Source organism: Scleropages formosus, chromosome 3 (assembly GCF_900964775.1).
Source record: "Scleropages formosus chromosome 3, fSclFor1.1, whole genome shotgun sequence".
In the NCBI taxonomy this organism is placed as follows: domain Eukaryota; kingdom Metazoa; phylum Chordata; class Actinopteri; order Osteoglossiformes; family Osteoglossidae; genus Scleropages; species Scleropages formosus.
In genome coordinates, this window is record NC_041808.1 from 8,916,761 (window position 1) to 8,933,188 (window position 16,428).

Consider the following 16,428-nt stretch of genomic DNA (forward strand, 5'->3'; position numbering starts at 1 on the left):
ACACTGATGGTGTACAAAAATGCTACTTGTGTTTACCACACATTTATGCAAACACATCATCATCAAAACCAAGATGAGAGGCTCTCAGGAACCAGGGAAACCCTTGACGGAGACTAGGAAAGAAGAGGCTCGGTATGGTCATGACCTTCAGGGCTGGACAAACACACATAGCCTTTGGTGTGTAGACAAGCCCACAACAGTGTTGAGGTCCAGAGCCCAGAGCCTGATGGGAAATGAGTCAGCATCTGAGAAACATACGGTATTTCAGGCCAGATGTTCCAGTCACCGACATGGGACAGTTCCTCACAGAGGGGTCTACATATAAGGTTGTTACATGTAGGGTTCCTCCTCACCTAGGTCTGTACACTTACAGACTGCTGGTTTCAAAACAGCATACCACATTGACCTGTCTACATCTATTTACCCTTTCATACAGCTGGTTAAGCAAAAGCTGGAGCAATTAAGGGTAAATACCTTGCTCAAGGGTACAGGAGCTGGAGGTTTAATTCAAATCTGCAACCTTTGGGTCTAACTGCTACACTACCAGCTGCCCCCATGCAGGTTTATTACTGATGTAGGGGGTCTTCATGTAGGGTTGTACCTCACCTCGGGGTCTACATGGAGGGTTATTACTGATGTAGATGTGTTCGTGTTGGGTTGTTGTAGATATAGGGGTGTTTGTAAGGTGCACGCAGGATGGTATGATGTAAAATTAATCATGGTAAAAACAAGATGAGTAACACACACCAGATGGTCATTGTGTGACACACAGAGCAGAACCATTTTACAGGTGTTCAGCTCCACACTCTAACTCCTCACCCTCCTCCCAGGGCTTTCATTGTTGGCAGGCATTTAAGTTTTTTCTTTCTTAAGTAACTGAGTTTACATATATTTATAAATGTGAAGTTTAATGACGTCAAATGCGAACAACCGCAATTGGTATAAAACACCTGAGGCAATCAGTTCAGTTAGAGAACGGTATTAATGATGCGCTTTTGTCAAAACTTTCTCTCTACAGCAGCACGAGCCACGTCTGTGAGGTTCTCGAGCTCCGCGGAAGTTGGCAAGCGTGACCGCTCAGCGGGCGTGGCCGGTGGGTGGGTCACACTGAGTGGCGTGTATTGATATGGGCGGGGCGAAAGGCAGGGGAACGCCATAGTGGGAGGAGTCAAAACAGCTGTATGTAGAGTTCGGCCACAGTGTGGGCGTGGCCGATATTGGCTGGGCGTGGCCGATAGACTTGTGGGCGTGAACCGCCGCCACACTTGCCTGTCGCTCAGCCGTAGCTGCTCTGTGTGCTACGGACGCGGCGCGGGGAGGAAGAGCCGGTCTAACGCCACCGACCGTCGGCTTCCTCCAGCTCCGAGGTCCGGGACAGGGGCGCTGCGGGCCGGGACATGAGCCTTAGTGCGGATTCCAGCGTCTCCTCCACCGGGTCTTCGGGTGCGCGCTGTCACCTCTCTGGAAAGGTGTACGGGAGCCAGGTAGGACTTTATTTAATTTCAAATTCATGTGTCAAAATTTGTGATAATTTCTTCAGATTCTTGTTTATCTTTTATTTCGTTGGGACGATACAAAGTAAGTCTAAAACAAACAAGTAAAAGGAAAAAAGTCCTTGTCCAGAAATCTACTTTAATAAAAAGAGTGTGTAAAAAAAAAAAAAAAAAAAAAAGTTGCTGTGCTTAAGCATTTTAAATGTTGTGAATGTCAGCAGTTTCAACAACACAGTGACAGTTTTAAATAGTGGGGAAAAAGCAAATTAAATCACAGAGAACTTGTTACATTAGTTAGCATCGTAGCTACACAGCAGAAGAAAAGCAGCTTATTGTAACTTTTTTTCTTTTTTTTTTTTTTTTTTTTTCTTTTTTTTACAGGGGGTGTGCAGCTTTTATTATTTATTAATTTCCATGATACTTATGACATAGTGTGCAAAGCAACTTACCATGTTAAGCTATTTTACAGTGGTATACATTGTTATAAAACTGTCTCTTTTTATGGTAGCATTTGGGTATGTTTCTTGCTCAAGGGTACAATAGGAGGAGGTGGGATTCGAACCCAGGAGTTCATGTACACTGAGACTGACATCCTTTGGCAGGCAAAGAAGACAGATGCATGTGTAAAATTATACCTTTTAGGGTGGAAAACCACACACACACACACACACACACACACACACACACACACACATACATATGTATACAGAGTGGAGGGTGCGGTGGCGCAGTGGGTTGGACCGCCTGGGTCCTGCTTTCCGGTGGGTCTGGGGTTTAAGTCCTGCTTGGGGTGCCTTGCGACAGACTGGCATCTTGTCCTGGGTGTGTCTGCTCCCCCCTCCAGCCTTACCCCTTGTGTTGCCAGGTTAGGCTCTGGCTCCCCGCGACCCTGTGTAGGACATGCGGTTCAGAAAATGTGTGTGTGTGTGTGTGTGTGTGTGTATATATATATATATATATATATACACACAACCGTATATATATTGGAACCAGCAGTCTCATGTTGCTTTGCTTTAAAACTTAAAAATGTGTTCACTGTATTGAGTTACATTCAACATTGTAACAAACAGCAAATTATTTCACAGAATTAGCATTTAGACACGTTATAACATCATGGGAGAACATTACTCATAACACAACCTTTTTTCTTTTTTAACGAAAGGAAAATAGATAATCCATCGGAATGAAACAAAGTTAACATTCAGAAAAGAAAATATCTGTGTACTGCCACTGCTGACCACCACCAGATCAACACACCAAAAAGTACTGATGCCAAAAACTGTTCCGAAAGGTTCAGTTTCTCCAGAATGTTATGCAAGTACAAGTAATGAAGCAAATGTAACGCCTTCTTACCCACTTCTTGTCTGAAGTTAGTTTCCACTTTTCCACTGTATCTCTTTATCAGTTTGTCATTAAAAATCATTCAAAGAAAAACGGTGAATAACTAACTGTCTTAACGCAGAAATGATTTTCTGTTGACTTTGCTGGAAAGGAGGTTTAGTTATACTGGAGGTGTTCCTGTATTATTATGGCCAACTTGTATAGCTACTCTAGTGTGATTTGGTGTCTTTCACGTCATGAGAATGGAAAAATTAAACCAGTGACAGAGACTTGCGTTTCTGGAGACACACTTAGAGAAGTGGGGGTTATGGATTTGGACTACGAGCTACTAGGTCATGGCATCACCTGGATACATGTCTATCACACGTTGGAGGTGTCTAGGAAGGGAGCTGCATTCCAACAATGGTCTCAGATGGCTGCAAAAACACTGCTGAGTGCATAGTGGTCATAAAGTGATCACACAATGGCTCTCAGAGTCAAAAGTGTCTCCCTTCACCCTTGGACACAGTTGGACGTACCCTGAGGCCACAGACATAGGTGATGGGACTCGCACCAGGTGTTCTCTGTGAAATAAAGTCTTATCACTCCCTCTGAGGGCAGCAACTGGTGTTTATATCAATTTATTACAGCTTATATCAGACACACACTTTGATCCATAGGTAGGAATGCACCTGGCATTCTCCATGAGCCTTTGTTCACACACAGAGACACACACCTACACAAAAAATAATCCACCTGTGTGTTTATCCCATTGGAAACAGGAGGCGGGACCAAAGCTGCCACCACTCTTCAACATGGGTCCTAGTGCTTTCATACCGGAGCACGAGGTGGGTGCTGTCCTGTTAGTGGTGTGTGTGTGTGTGTGTGTGTGTGTGTCTGGTCGGCTTTGATGGAGGCCGTGTTTGACTCCCCACACCCACCAATCCTCAGATCATGGAGGCCTCGCCCGCGGATGTGCCGTGTGGAGGTTTGGATCACCTGATGCAGGTGATGGGCCTGCACCCTCACTACCTGCAGGCCTTTCTGAGGAGTCAGTTCTACCTGCTGCAGGTGGACGGTCCCCTGCCGCTGCACTGGCGCCACTACATCGCCATCATGGTCAGTTGCCGTGGAAACCGGCCATAATACTCACATTATGTGCACTAGGAAAGGTGTCAAGACAGCATGCTTGTTGCGATCCCTCAGGCTGCAGCACGTCACCGCTGCTCGTTCCTGGTCAAGATGCATGTGCAGGAGTTCTACCGGATGGGTGTGTGTGTGGACTGGCTCAAGGGGTTGCGTTATGCTCCCCAGAGGCTGAGGAACCTCAACGACATCAACAAGATCCTGGCGCACCGACCTTGGCTAATCACCAAGGACCACATACAGGTAGCTCACGCAGGCCACTCTTCATCGAAGACCCCCAAACACTCACTGACCCATCACTGATGTTCCATTCCTGTGTGTTTCAGAGTCTGGTGAAGGCCGGAGAGAACAGCTGGTCGCTGGCCGAGCTGGTACACGCCGTGGTCCTCCTTGCCCACTTTCACGCCCTGGCCAGCTTCGTCTTTGGTAGTGGTATCAACACCCACGCCAAGGACAAGCACGAGGACGAGGTCTCTGGGGAGGATGACTACTGTGGGTGCAATGACCGCAGTTTGGACCCTGAGATGAGCTTGGATAACACCGGCCCTTGGGTAAGGCTCTATGGTCAACTCAGGAGGAAGTGTGACTGACGTGATGGTAATGAGGCAGTGTTACTCAACATCGTCAACATGGAGGTGTCTCACGGTGATAAATACCGTGTCACTTGTCATGCTTGCAAAGACCATGCAGTCGGTCAGACGCGTCTTGGAAAATCGGTGTACGCGCCACCACAGCGTGGTTTAGGTAAATCTAGATGTGAGCAATGTGCTCTGTGCGTCTTAGGCCACGGACTCGCTCGGTGAGCTGGAGGCCCTCATGGAGAGGATGAAGAAGCTGCAGGAGGAAGATGAGGAAGAGGAGGCCTCGCAGGAGGAGATGGCGACGCGCTTTGAGAAGGAGAAGAATGAGAGCCTCCTAGTGGGATGCGGAGGTAGTGCAGGCTCATCCGGGGGATTGATGGTGGAATCCACGGAAGATGTCATGTTCACACTAATAGTGACTTGATTAGTTCTAAGGAGAGAAAGTAATGAGAAGAGGGGAACAGACATGTAACCGAGTACAAGTACATTTATTTTCTTTACAAATCTCCTCAAGGAAAAGGAAAGAGTGTTGATGCCAAAAACTACTCAAAGTACAATTTCTCCACAAAGTTACTTAATTACATGCAACAGTGTAAGGGGCAGCTGATGGCATAGTAGTTAGAGCTGTTGCATTTGGTCCCAAAAGTTACAGGTTTGAGTCCCACCTCCAGCTGTAGTACCTTTGAGCAAAGTACTTATCCTAAAAAAAAAAGTACTCCAGTAAAAATTTTCCACTGTATAAATGGGTAAATAATTGGAAGTAGCCTAATATTGTAAGTTGCTTTAAAAAAAAAAAAAAGTGTCAGCTAAATGAATAAATGTGATGTAAGTCTTACTAGCCGCCTCTGGTCGAAAGTTAGTTGTTTTTCTATTTACTGGTTTCAGTTTTTCCGCAGTATCACTTTGAATGATTTTCTAGAACAGTACTTTTTTTTTTATTGGCTTTGCCAAATAACTTTGACGTATCCTCTCACGGACTTTCCTGACCACCTGGTGTTGTGACCCAGAAGGTTTCCAGGAGGAGGTGGGGTCGATGTCCATCATTGCCCGCTTTGTGGAGGATGCCACCTTTGGGTATCAGAGCTTTACCAGGCATGACCCCCCAACCTTCCGCGCCCAGGTCAGTCAGGCCCACCCCACACTGACCGCTGCTGGCTCACGCTGATCACACTGACCATACCGATTAACATGCTGTACTCGTACAGGACTACTCTTGGGAAGATCACGGATTCTCTCTGGTGAATCGGCTCTACTCGGACATCGGGCTGCTGCTGGACGAGAAATTCCGCACCGTGTACAACCTGACCTACTACAGCATGGCGAACCATGAGCATGTGGACACGAGCACTCTGCGCCGGGCGCTCTTCAACTACGTCCATTGCATGTATGGTATCAGGTGAGACGATCCCTTCCTCTGGCCCTGCACTAGAGCCACCTTGCCCTCAGCACTGCCAGCAGCCTTCAGTCTTGTACTTTCCACACGGGTCAGCCTGCTTCTGTGGGCTGTCCAGGTCCATCTGATTTATCCTCTGAGGGACGTATCCATGTGCTCCTCCAGGTACGACGACTATGATTACGGGCAGGTGAACCAGCTGCTGGAGCACAACCTGAAGCTTTTTATCAAGACGGTGACCTGCTACCCGGAGCGTACCACTCGCAGCTTGTATGACGGCTACTGGAGACAGTTCCACCACTCGGAGAAGGTGTGTGTGTCTTTGAAGCTGAATCAAGACAGAAACACGCATACAGATTTGCTCCTCCCAGGGACTGAAAAGGAAAAACATGGAACTGCTGTAATAAGAGTGTGAGCTCAGAAACCGCGGACAGTGTTTTTCTGAATTCCAGTTCCCTCTTTCTTTTTTTTTTTTTTTTTTTTTTTCTTCTGCCATTTACTTTTTTCTTTAAAAGCTCTTTCCTGGTTTGGCGTTCAGTAGCTGCTTGCTGGCTGGCTCACAGTGCTAATGGGAAATGGCTTCTGGCACTGGGAGCTTGAATTATAGGCCCACACACACAACAACACATTTGTGTTACCATGATGGGTGGAAAATGTAGTTCAGTGTAGTGTGGAAAAGTGGGCATGGGTCCTAGAGTTGGACTTGAGGAACACAGTGATCCTGCTCCTCTGCTCAAGTCCTTAGTTCACTCAGTTATGATCTTTAGCAAACACTTGTATGTGTTATGAAATGAACATCTGGGGACATTTTAGCGCTTATTTCATTACTGTCCAACTGTAAAGCCTGTTGTAATCATTTATTAATTTATCTGACACCTTTCTCCAGACTGACTTGCAGTGTTAAGTATGTAGACTAGTTAGTGCACATAGTGGTTACTTACATTTATTTACCCATTTATACAGCAAGGTAATTTTTACTGTATCAGTTTAGGGTAAGTACCTTGATCAAGGGTATGGCAGCAGGAGGTGGTATTTGATATCAGTGTGATAGCTAATCGATTGAGCCACCTGATGCCCTTGAAATTGTTTTGCTCTCCACCCAGTGCCGCTTCACCTTCTTTCTGCTCCTCCAGGTCCATGTGACTCTACTGCTCATGGAGGCACGCATGCAAGCAGAGCTTCTCTACGCACTCCGCGCCATCACCTCCTTCATGACCTGACGCATCAGCTGTGAGACGGGCTCCTCGACCACCACTGACTACCACGAACCGCAGCGGAACGTCCCAGATGGAGACGTTCATCCAATCCAGCAGAAGCCATACTGTGATCTGTATGCACAGAACAAAATATGATTTGCATCAAAGTGTAAAATCCCAGTTTCGTGAGGAGCTTCTCACCAGTTGGGGAAAGCCTAAAGAGCGCTTTACCATGCATCCTATCTCAACACAATTCCTCATACAAGTTTCTCCTGTGACTGCTCTGCACATGAAGTTTAACTCCTGCAGTTACCAGACCCTCCAGAATGAAATACTCCTGTTACCGTGGGGTTGTGTTCTGACTCCCTCTAGCACCATCCCACTGTGTGCGGGATGTAGCTGGGAGATACTGTCTTTCCCACTTGGAAACTAGAAACGCTTTTCAGTGACGTTTGTTTCTTATCTTTGCACTTATTACAGTCTTTTCCCTGAACACAAATATTTGTATCAAAATATTTAAAAGGAAAAAAATGTTCTTTGAAAGAATGCACAGACCTCACAGTTTTAGCATTGAAAGTTATATGCACTGGCTCGTCGAGTTATGAATGGTAGATTTATGAATTTTAGGAAATGCATTTTCTGTTTTAGAAAATTAGTTTTTTCTTGTGGTGAGCACAAATTGTGTTTACCGCCCGAGCCGATTTTAGTCAAGAGCACCAAAACTGAACAAGAGTATGGGACTACCTTTATTGAAGGTCACTTCCACAGTGTTTACTGCTTGTGTCAGTGGTCAATAACAAGACAAAGAATTCTGCACAAGTTTACAGGATGAACTGATCAACAGTCACAGCTGAATAGAATTTGAGGAGGCACCTTTATTCATTTAAAACTAGTTGAAGCATCTATTACTCTTTCTTCTGTAGTACTTAAGTCTTAATTTGAGTTGATCAAAAGTTGGCCCTGAATAGGAGTTTGGGGGGATTAAATTTATTTTCTAGTTTTTTCTGAGTTTTTTTTTTTTTTTTTTTTTTTTTTTTTGTTTTTTAACAGAACCTAAACTGTGAATAAATTTAGTTTCAGCATTATTGCACTTTTGTTTATTGTGCCTTAACGGTAAATGTGACTTTTGAGATACAGACGACGCAAGTTGCGAACTTCTGGTCCCAGATGTGTTTGTAAGGTGAAGAGCCCGTGCATATAATTTTTATGCCCTTGTTCTGCTGTCAGTCCACTCGTTCCCCCAGTCTGTCACGGGGACAATGGTGCAGATCATAGATCTCCCAGAGGACCACTGAGGGCCTTCACATAAAAGAGTAAGACCTCAGACTTGGTCGCTATGTGGAGTCCTGACATGGGTCTGAGGCATGAGCGTTCTGAAATGAGGAAGTAGGGATTTCCCAGCATTCTTAGCCCTTGTGGGCTATTTCTATGTGCAATATCCAACTCCCTCCTGTCTGGTTACAGCTGAAGGGGGAAAGGAGCATAAACCACATGAAGCTCAGAACTGCAGATACGAAGCTATTTTCTTTCTAAACCAGGATTTATTTCCCAACAAACAGCATGAACCTGCTTGTTGCAAGACTTCAGTTTAACCACGTTAAAGGGAGATTCCCCTCCTCGTCTGTTTACTGGTGGTGCAAACATGAACAGCCGCAGACTCTCAGTGCAGCGTTGATCATGTTGTTATGTTTGTCTGCAATTTTGTTAAATAACATGCCTCTGATTCCGCAACCCTGGATCAGAGGTCACATTTGAAACAGAATGTGAATCGAATGGACTTGATGTGAGAAATGTTGGCTGATGTCACTGATGTAATGAATGTAAAAGTATTTCCTGAAGAGTAAACGGTGAAAAATCTTTAACTGTGTTGTGTTTTTGTTTTTGTCCTCGTTGTCGCTGGGGAATTCGTTTAGATTGTCTTCATATGACCCCCAACCCCAGAAGATGAACACAACTTGGCCTTACTGTAATATTATTTTAACCTGTGCAAATGTGTTATTACCCATCTGTTATTTTACCACAAAAGTTACAGTAGGGTAATAATGGGTGAACTGGCTGCACCACAAAGTTAAATATTTAACCGGAACAAAGCTGTCAGTTGCATAAAAGGAGCCCATGGGAAAAACGATCAAGGCCTCAAAAGGTCAGAAACTGAATTTTTAGCTCTGAAACCATTTTTTTTTTCCACATATATAATTGCCATGCATAGAAACTGGACAACACGCACATGGTATCATTGGAGATTATTTTAAACTTTAACACCTCCAGTAACCCCCACCTTCCCCCCTCCTGCACCTTTGATCTGCGAAGAGGAGGTGCGTCGGGTCTTCGTCAAACAGAAGACAAGGAAAGCACCAGGCCCAGACGGTGTCTCACCGGCCTGCCTAAAAACCTGTGCTGACCAGCTGGCCCTTATCTTCACAAAGATCTTCAACAGATCACTGGAGATGTGCGAAGTTCCTTCCTGCTTCAAACGCTCCACCATCATCCCCATTCTGAAGAAACCCAAAATCACAGGACTAAATGACTACAGACCTGTCGCCTTAATGTCTGTGGTCATGAAGTCACTTGAAAGACTGGTGTTGGCCTACCTGAAGGACATCACTGGACCCTTGCTGGACCCCCTGCAGTTTGCTTACCGAGCAAACAGGTCTGTGGATGATGCAATCAACATGGGACTGCACTACATCCTGCAACATCTGGACAAACCAGGGACTTATGTGACGATCCTGTTTGTGGACTTCAGTTTGGCCTTCAATACCATCATCCCACACCTCCTCCTGTCTAAATTAACCCAACTCTCTGTGCCCACCTCCATCTGTCGGTGGATCACCAACTTCCTGACAGACAGGCAGCAGCTAGTGAGGCTGGGAAAATTTTCATCCAATACTCGCACAATAAGTACTGGCGCCCCCCAGGGATGTGTGCTCTCCCTACTGCTCTTCTCCCTGTACACCAACGACTGTACCACAAAAGACCCCTCTGTCAAGCTCCTGAAGTTTGCAGACAACACCACACTCATTGGCCTCATCCGGGATGGTGACGAGTCTGCTTACAGACAGGAGGTCCAAGAGCTGGCTGTCTGGTGCAGTCATAAAAACCTGGAGCTGAACACGCTTAAAACAGTGGAGATGATTGTGGACTTTAGGAGAAACACCTTACCATTATCCCAACTCACCATCATGAACAGCACTGTGGCAACAGTGGAGTCATTCAGGTTCCTGGGCACCACCATCTCACAGGACCTGAAGTGGGAGCCCCACATAGACTCCATTGTGAAGAAGGCCCAGCAGAGGTTGTACTTCCTTCGCCAGCTGAGGAAGTTCAACCGGATGCAATTCTACTCCGCAGTCATCCAGTCTGTCCTCTGCACTTCCATAACTGTCTGGTTCAGCTCAGCTACAAAATCAGACATCAGAACATTACAGCGGATAGTTCGGACTGCTGGAAGAATCATCGGCACATCCCCCCCAGCTCTCCAAGAACTGCACTCGTCCAGAGTCAGTAAAAGGGCTAGCAAAATCATTCTAGACCCCTCACATCCAGGCCACTTCCTCTTCGAACCTTTGCGATCTGGCCGGAGCTACAGAGCACTGAGCAACAGGACAGCCAGGCACAAGAAAAGTTTCTTTCCTCAGGCCATCTACCTCATGAACAGCTAAATCCCCCCTACAGAGTAAACCAGTGCAATACACAACGCGATTTATATTTATAATTATATCTATTTATCACATCATATGTCTTACTCACATTCCCTTGCATTTGTATAGAACATACCTGGACATACATATAATGTCTAGTGACTATTTTTGTATATTGGGTACTTTATATTTTTATATATTTTTTATCCTTCATTCACATATTCTATCTTCTCATCTGTCTTGTCACTGTCATTCTGTCTGTGCTGAGGAAGTTTCTGTCATCAAGACAAATTCTTTGTATGTGTGAACATACTTGGCAATAAAGCTCATTCTGATTCTGATTATAATTACTTGCACTGATTTACCCATTCATACTCACTGTACCACACACACACATTTTCAGAACCGCTTGTCCCATACGGGGTCACGGGGAACCGGAGCCTACCCGGGAACACAGGGGCGTAAGGCCGGAGGGGGAGGGGACACACCCAGGACGGGACGCCAGTCCGTCGCAAGGCACCCCAAGCGGGACTTGAACCCCAGACCCACCGGACAGCAGGACTGTGGTCCAACCCACTGCGCCACCGCACCCCTACTCACTGTACCAATTCAGGATAATAACACTGGATGTGAGTTCTACAGCCAAAGTGGGATTTGAACCTGGGTTCTTTGTCTGCAAGATGGCAGATCTAACCACTAGCAAGAAGCAATGAAAATCATTGATTTGTGGTCAGATGTAACTGAATCTCAGGAAGTGTGGTGGCAGAGTGGGTTGGACCTGGTGGGTCTGGGGTTCGAGTCCCGCTTGGGGTGCCTTGCGGCGGACTGGCGTCCCATCCTGGGTGTGTCCCCTTCCCCCTCCGGCCTTGCGCCCTGTGTTACTGGGTAGGCTCCGGCTCCCCGCGACCCTGTATGGGACAAGTGGTTCTGAAAATGTGTGTGTGTGTGTGTGTATATATATATAACTGAATCTATGGCAGAAACTTAAAACAGGGCAATGTGTTTTGCAATCTGGACTATGATCGTTTTTCCCTGATTCTATGTGGGAATGAAAAACTGGCTTCTTCAAACCTGCCCTTTGTTATTTACATGCAATTCCTTTGGAAAAATAAGTGAATAGACCATTTTATGAAAGATGTAGTGAAAAAATGACAGAATCTATTCAAAACTTAAGGCAGAATTTCAGCTCGATATTGGTATGTCAATATAAAAATGCACTGCTGCAGAAGAGATTATTTCACCAAAAAACCCATGTATTCTTTAAACTGCTGTTTCCCAAGTTTTAGTCCATGCAAGCTGAAAAAGAAAATATTCTGACAAAAATTAAACAAAATATTGTGCTTTGACGGCACGGCGGGTTTAGCCAGCGCCCACTATGTGGTGGGTCTAGGGTTTGAGCCCTGCTTGGGGTGCCTAGCAATGGACTGGCACCCCATCCTGGGTGCGTTCCCTTTGGCCTTGCACCCTGTGTTGCTGGGTAAGGCTAAGGCTCACTGCAAAAATGCTCGGGACAAGCGGTTGTTGACGATGGATGGATGGATTGTGCTTTGAACATTTTGTTGTCAAGGCTGTCAATTGTGATCAATCTTCAATTAGTGATGGAGGTAAATGCTTTTGCTCATACTGGCACCTTAATCCACTGCTCATTTCTTTTAACATAAACACGATAATCGCAAGAACATTCATTTGGCACAGAAACCTGATTCTGCCCTTGGACAACATCTAGTTAGGTTCTTGAACAAGAAGGATGTCGATAAGTACGAGACTTCATCTTTTGTCTTCATCTTTTCAGGTGCTTCACTAAGAGTGCTCTTTAGTCTTCTGAGGTCATAGAAAACACTGAAGGACTATGATCGTACTTTCAAAGGAGGCTTTTTTCTTTCCTTCACCAGGCACCACTATGACCGTTTTTCATCAGGAGAGCATTTCAGGAAGAAACAAGAACCAGTTATCTACAGGGTAAGGGGGCAACTACATTTTTTTTAAAATCATGACTACGATCATTCACCCCATGGACTCTTCATATATTAATCCATTGTGTGTGTTATTATAGTAAATAGGTGAATTCATGGTTTCAGTGTACAGCATTAATAACTGAGCTATTAGGAATTTGAATGCATAACATGCATTTGGTAGACCAAGGTTCACATAACGATCAGTTTCAGTATTTATGGGTAAATAAAAAGTGAATGTCATTATCCAGAGAGCTGAAAGAGAACCTGATTTATAAAGGTTCACAGTGGCATTTTGCAGCTCCAAAAAACATACAATTTTATTTCAAAGAGCAGTAATCTGCTGCTGTACATCCTGAATAAAAAACCTAAGGATGTGTGGATAGCACTTAGCAGGTGTTAATTTAAAACATCCTTTTCACATAGACTTCCGTTAAAATTCTGTGGCCATGTTCTGTTTCTGTCATATATACCCAAATGCTTACTTTATGAAACGATCACATCGAATCAGTGAACTTACGGGCCGCGACTCAAAACAACGAAACGCGATTTGAAGCGTTTATATTGTCCCATATTTGAACCCGTCTCATTTTGTGACGTTGGCGTCACGTGGTGCCACAAGAGCTCTCGGGATAGCCTGGGTAGCTTCACTCAGTGGGAAAGGTGAGTGTCTTTTATTTTAAACAGTTGGAGGTTTTTTTTTTTTTTGCCCGTATTTGGTTCATTCCGTTTTTTCCGGGTATGTCTACGTTGATAATTTTTGTTTTTAGAGACGCGAGGTTTGTAGGGAGGTGAGTTTCACCGTTAGCATGTTAGCTTGGTGGCTAACGAGCTGCACGACGCTCTGCGTCGGTCGTTTCGCCTTTGCTTGTACATTTCACTCACTTTTTCGTTTTGGTAAAGTACAATAACGGTTGTAATCGCCGTTCGTGCTAGGCTATTGTTGACAACTGTCAAGCCCATCCGACTATATGCTTATAAACTTCAGAACTGAAGACATGATGATGATGATGATGTCATAGTTTTTTTTCCCTTTTTTTTTTAATAAACTGCCTGGTCTGGTGTTTTACTAGTCTACTGTCTGGCAAAGTGTTGCTTGTTAGCCTATTAAGCAATTTTTCTTGAGGGTGGCAGGCGGCATAATGGTTATAGCTGTCATCCTTATATTGCCTCAGCTCAGTCAAGATGCTTACCAGTCACGTGATACAGTAAAAATTACCCAGCCGTAGAAGTGAGTGCATGATGAGGTATAAAATGACAATGTGATGAAAACATTGGTTTTCCAGAGAAATACTGCCTTCTGCACTGTGTGGAAAAAATAGCTTGTGTAGTAGTCCGTTCTTCTTTTTCTTATTATTATTATTATTGTTAACGATAATCTCAATCCTTCCAGCCAAGTGCCTTTAAATAATAATAATAATGTTGCCTTTGTGTTCCTGCACTGTAGACAGATGGGATGTGTGGTTAATCTGTGCGCATCACTGCAGCCCTTTTTCATTGTTTGCTAAGCATAGGCGGCCAACATGACAACTGCAGCAAGGCCGACGTTCGAGCCGGCGCGTGGTGGCCGGGGGAAGGGTGAGGGCGACCTCAGTGCCCTGTCCAAGCAGTACTCGAGTCGGGACCTCCCAGGGCACACCAAGATCAAATACAGGTAACGTAGCTTATGGCAGGCTCTATGCAGAATCTGTGTGTCGGTAGAGTGGTATCGCACACACATCTATAACATGTTTTCCTTCTGTTGATGTAATCCACTCTGTATTGTTCTCTGAGAAATATGTCGCTTTGGAGAAAAGTACCTGCTTAAGTAATAAATGAAAATATAAATTATTCTGCGTACTCAACACATGCAGGCAGCCCACCCAGGATGCTCCAGAGGAGGTGCGTGGCCGTGACTTCCGCCGCGAGTTGGAGGAGAGGGAACGCGCTGCTGTCCGTGAGAAGACCAGGGAGAGGGGACCTCGTGGTGAGGAGCACTGTTACTATGGCAATGCCACCACTGCGAGGGGTCTCTGTGCTGTGATCATTGGGATTCTTTTCTGTAAAATAGCACTGCAGAATGTCAGTGTCAGACTGAGCACTACTGAACAGTAATCTGGAGAGGTCTTTGGTCCAGTCCCACCTTTCACCTGGACATGGTTGAGCATTTCAGTCTTTTTCCGTTTTTACTACAGTGACCTAGTCAGGTGAAGCAATGAGTTTTAATCCCTTTGTCCCCTTTTCAGAGCACACCACATCTTCCTCATCCTCTTCAAAGAGGCCTCGCCTGGACCAGATTCCTGCAGCAAACTTGGATGCTGATGACCCGCTCACTGACGTAGGTGTTCTTGTTCCTTTGAGCTGCTCACTGACTGCTTCTCATGTCATTAGTGGAAAAAAATACTGTCATTTCAGTAGCTTAGCAGCAGCTCTTTGCTGACTGGCCTTTATGTGAGGCAGGATGATGAGGATGATGATTCTGAGGAGGACAGTGATGACGATGATACTGCCGCTCTGTTGGCTGAACTGGAGAAAATAAAGAAGGAGCGTGCTGAGGAGCAAGAGCGTAAGGTAGGCACAGTGTGTCAGAAATCCAATCGGAGCACAGTCCTGTTAACACGAAGTCCCGGCATGCACTTGCTGCCCCACTAGAGTGACCTGGTGTCTGTGTCTTCTTGCCGCGCAGGAGCGGGAACAGAAGGCGGAGGAGGAGCGAATCCGCATGGAGAACATTCTGAGTGGGAACCCTCTTCTCAACTTGGGGGGACAGCAGCAGATAGGACAGGTCCAGACCAGCTTCAGCGTGAAGAGGAGGTACAAGTTTCACATGCACACACCCCATGCTGCATGGATGAAGGCATACATACACAATATGGAATAAGATCATTTTTAGCACTCTGAAATCTGTAAAATTAATCAACATATTTTAAACTGCTGGGAGTAAATAAGTTGAAAAGTGGGCAAACTGGTAGTTTCTGAAATTTTTTTTTTCCGTTTCTGCTCAGGTGGGATGACGATGTGGTATTTAAGAACTGCGCTAAGGGTGTGGATGACTCCAAGAAGGAGAAGCGCTTCGTGAACGATACTTTGCGCTCAGAGTTCCATAAGAAATTTATGGAAAAATATGTGAAATAGCTGGTCTTTTTGAGGCTGATGGACTCTACAGGTAAGGTGGTACCTTTGTTCATGGAACAGGCAGGATACTTTGGAACCCAGACCCACTCAAGTCTTCCTGCTCTGTGTTCTTTAGTCTACTGAGGGACACCTTCCAATCCCTATTTTGGACAACAGTATCATGTAATATCAAGAGTACGTTTTTCATTCCCTTTAGTTAGTCTTGTTTGAGAAAGTTGGGATAGATCCCACATGAATGGTCTTTGTCACTCAAGAATTAAATTTGTGTTTTAACAGAACTGAGATTGACTCCTGCTGTCTGGATTTTTGTTTCAAGATTTGTATGAAGTGTTATTAAACTTATGTACATTTTTTTCTGAGACCTCTGATTATCATTTGTCCAGTTGGCGCCCCAGGGGATACTATCGTGTGGGTTGCCATTACTCCATCCTTGTGTTGGTGTGTCTGTTTCCTGTCTTTGGCCTGTTGTCCCAGTGTTGCTGGCCTCCATGAGGGATGCTGGTCTATACTGAGCAGCTCAAGCAGTCACATCAGGTCATGTTTTGAATCACCCATTCAGTATATGGATACTCTATGAGAAGGACCGATCTGT

At 45.2% G+C, this 16,428-nt stretch overlaps 2 protein-coding genes across 3 annotated transcripts; both read left to right on the forward strand.

Annotated features, from left to right (window-relative positions):
• The first annotated feature begins 1,292 nt into the window (after positions 1 to 1,292).
• LOC108923751 (sestrin-3-like) lies at positions 1,293 to 8,974 on the forward strand. The gene is made up of 10 exons (XM_018734698.2): positions 1,293 to 1,484; positions 3,596 to 3,661; positions 3,765 to 3,932; positions 4,020 to 4,202; positions 4,286 to 4,510; positions 4,743 to 4,890; positions 5,548 to 5,660; positions 5,746 to 5,936; positions 6,099 to 6,243; positions 7,067 to 8,974. The coding sequence occupies exons 1-10, from the start codon at positions 1,398 to 1,400 to the stop codon at positions 7,151 to 7,153; spliced, it is 1,413 nt and encodes a 470-aa protein (XP_018590214.1). The 5' UTR covers positions 1,293 to 1,397; the 3' UTR covers positions 7,154 to 8,974.
• A 4,349-nt stretch (positions 8,975 to 13,323) lies between these two features.
• Positions 13,324 to 15,895, forward strand: cwc15 (CWC15 spliceosome associated protein homolog). Of its 2 annotated transcripts, none has more exons than XM_018734726.1 (7): positions 13,324 to 13,385; positions 14,237 to 14,376; positions 14,576 to 14,688; positions 14,948 to 15,039; positions 15,162 to 15,272; positions 15,388 to 15,515; positions 15,707 to 15,895. In XM_018734726.1, exons 2-7 carry the CDS (start codon positions 14,246 to 14,248, stop codon positions 15,834 to 15,836), a joined length of 705 nt encoding a protein of 234 aa, XP_018590242.1. In that variant the 5' UTR covers positions 13,324 to 13,385; positions 14,237 to 14,245; the 3' UTR covers positions 15,837 to 15,895. The 2 variants fall into 2 exon arrangements, with proteins under 2 accessions (XP_018590242.1, XP_018590243.1); XM_018734727.1 differs by having other exon boundaries at positions 13,331 to 13,385; positions 14,232 to 14,376.
• The last annotated feature ends 533 nt before the right edge of the window (positions 15,896 to 16,428 follow it).

Bases quoted from the DNA above. Each gene is read 5' to 3' on its own strand.
- cwc15 (XM_018734726.1), top strand. From the start codon at position 14,246: ATGACAACTGCAGCAAGGCCGACGTTCGAGCCGGCGCGTGGTGGCCGG. The intron at 14,689-14,947 runs GTGAGGAGCACT...TCCCCTTTTCAG, and splicing joins CAGGGAGAGGGGACCTCGTG to AGCACACCACATCTTCCTCA. The intron at 15,273-15,387 runs GTAGGCACAGTG...CTTGCCGCGCAG, and splicing joins CTGAGGAGCAAGAGCGTAAG to GAGCGGGAACAGAAGGCGGA.
- LOC108923751 (XM_018734698.2), top strand. From the start codon at position 1,398: ATGAGCCTTAGTGCGGATTCCAGCGTCTCCTCCACCGGGTCTTCGGGT. The intron at 4,203-4,285 runs GTAGCTCACGCA...TGTGTGTTTCAG, and splicing joins TCACCAAGGACCACATACAG to AGTCTGGTGAAGGCCGGAGA. The intron at 5,661-5,745 runs GTCAGTCAGGCC...GTACTCGTACAG, and splicing joins CCCCAACCTTCCGCGCCCAG to GACTACTCTTGGGAAGATCA.